Source organism: Sciurus carolinensis, chromosome 5, assembly GCF_902686445.1.
Source record: "Sciurus carolinensis chromosome 5, mSciCar1.2, whole genome shotgun sequence".
In the NCBI taxonomy this organism is placed as follows: domain Eukaryota; kingdom Metazoa; phylum Chordata; class Mammalia; order Rodentia; family Sciuridae; genus Sciurus; species Sciurus carolinensis.
The window spans coordinates 46,030,551-46,032,853 of NC_062217.1; the positions used below are offsets into that span (position 1 = coordinate 46,030,551).

General features: G+C 60.1%; 1 protein-coding gene across 1 annotated transcript; it reads left to right on the forward strand.

Moving 5' to 3' along the window:
* The first annotated feature begins 331 nt into the window (after positions 1–331).
* On the forward strand, positions 332–1,636 carry LOC124985576 (sperm motility kinase 2B-like). The gene has a single exon (XM_047554306.1). The coding sequence runs from the start codon at positions 332–334 to the stop codon at positions 1,634–1,636; it is 1,305 nt and encodes a 434-aa protein (XP_047410262.1).
* Positions 1,637–2,303: the final 667 nt, after the last annotated feature.

Below are 2,303 nucleotides of genomic sequence, written 5' to 3' on the forward strand. Positions count from 1 at the left end.
CCCTGATTGGGCCATTTCTTCTCTGACCTCACAAGGAGCCATTGTGAGGGAACCTGAAACAGCCGGTATATAAGCGGGTGGCCACAGCTGGGTTTTTGTCCATTAAGTACAGGAAGCTCTTGGTGGTGACCTGTCGGACTCCCAGATAGTTAGAGCGTTTGGTGGTTGGCGGTTGGTGGTTGTGGTCTTTGGATATTGGTGTTTTTGATTTGGGTTTTTTTCATTTTTTATTTTGGTTTGTTGTTTTGTTTGGTTTGTGGTTTTTTCTTTGTTTGTTTGTTTGTTTGTTTTTCTTCTTAGCTAGCATCCTTAGGTGGGGTTCCTGCTCAGGATGCGTAGGCAGAGTAGAGAGACTAGTGTAGCGTTGCAGGGGCCCTGCTCCTGCGAAGAGACGACCTTCCGGGACCGCTATGAGGTCCTGAGGACCATCGGTCGTGGTGGGTGTGCCGAGGTGCAGGTAGCCCGCCATCTCCTCACCGGGGCAGAGGTTGCAGTGAAAGTGCTGCCGAAGGTAAAGGGGAAGGCGGCCCTCTCCGAAGCCAGCGTGATGAGGTGGCTGGATCACCCCAACGTGATCCAGCTGTTCCAGGTGATCGAAACCCGTGAGCACGTCTACTTGGTGATGGAGCTCGCTGAACGGGGCCCGCTCAAGCACATCCCGCCCGGGGGCATGCGGCCGGAGGAGGCGCGGAGGGTATTCCGGCAGATCGCAGGGGCGGTGGGCTACTGCCACGGTCAGGGCGTCGTGCACCTGGACTTGAAGTTGCCCAACGTCGTGGTGGATGCGGCTGGAACCTGCAAGCTCATCGACTTTGGCCTCAGCCTGAGGGTCAGGCCTGGGCAGAAGCTGCGCTGGTGCTGGGGCACCCTGGCCTACCTTGCTCCCGAAATCCTCCTGAGGCAGGAATACGAGGGCCCCCCAGCGGACGTGTGGAGCCTGGGCGTCATCCTGTTTTATCTGTTGACCGGAAGGTGCCCCTTCAAGACGCTCTTGCGCTCGGGGATGGTGAGGCGGATCCTGGAGGGAAGGTACCACATCCCTGACCGCGTTCCGCCCCAAGCACGCAGCCTCATCCGTAGCATGCTGAGCATGGACCCGGCTCGGCGCCCGACGGTAGAGCAAGTCCTCCAGCACCCGTGGCTGAGGGAGGGTGAGGAGGCTTCCCCCCGTCAGGATGGGGAGCCACCCCCCAAACGCCCAGACCCCGCCATAATGGCAGCCCTGTTGGACTTGGGTCACGACCCTTACGAGGCCTGGGTGTCTCTGACTCGGGGGAAGTTTGATGACGCCGCGGCCGCCTACCTGATCCTTCGGCACCAGCTGAGCCAGGGGGCGGGCTGCGCGTTTAATGGGAAGCCTGTGCGACCCGCACACCCTTCCGATGGCTCCGTCCTCCCGAGGAGGAGCACCAGCGAGCTTGCCCTTCGCGCCTGCCCCTCGGCCTGTGACCATCGACTTCCCCAGGAGGCCCAGCCCACAGGGCACAAGGACCTCAGAAGGGCCAGCCTGGCTGGCACCGACCTCCGCTGGCTGCTCCAAAGGACCCCTGCACCTGCCCCTGCGCCCCAGAAGCCCAGCCATTCCCACAAAGATACCTCCACAGGGCAGCCCAAGGCCTGGGAAGCGGGTGGCTAGGACGCTTGCCACCTGCTTCCGCCAGCTGTGTTGCTGTGAGTCCCAAAGTGGCAGCCAAGAAGGGGCTCCTGGGACCAGAGAGCCGAAACGTGGCAGAGGCCGAGCGAGAGTGGCTCCCATGTGATGGAGAGCTGCGTCAGACCACCCCACCGGCAGTCGGAGGACGCTGTGCTCTCCGCATCCAGACCTCAGGGCCTGGGCCTGGGTCCCATGGACTCCAAACCCCTGCAGGAGCCAGGTGTGCAAACTGGCTCAGGCTTCTCTGCGCCAGGCGCAGCCAGAGGCACCTGTGGATCCGCCTGGACAACAGGAGTTTCCTCTGCCCCCATCTGCGAGAGACACCAGAGACTGTTTCTCCCTGGGACACTGGTCCCTGCACGGCCCTTCTCTGTCCTTTCCCCCATATTTCTGGAAGAGCAGAGGCTTTTCTTGATAACTTTGTTTCTCGAAAACTTTATAATAAAATCGATGTTCCGAAGATCAAAAAAAAGTGTGCTTAAGAAAATGGGGGAGTGGGGAGGGCCTCAAGAACTTGGATGGGCTCCACCAGCAGCTCATTCCAAGGCCGGGCAAGATCGTGTAGCTCCCTCTCCAGGTCAGTGCATTTGGAGACTGGATCACCTTGAGCCAGTGCAGATGGGGGCGTCCTCGGTCTCAGGCAATGAAC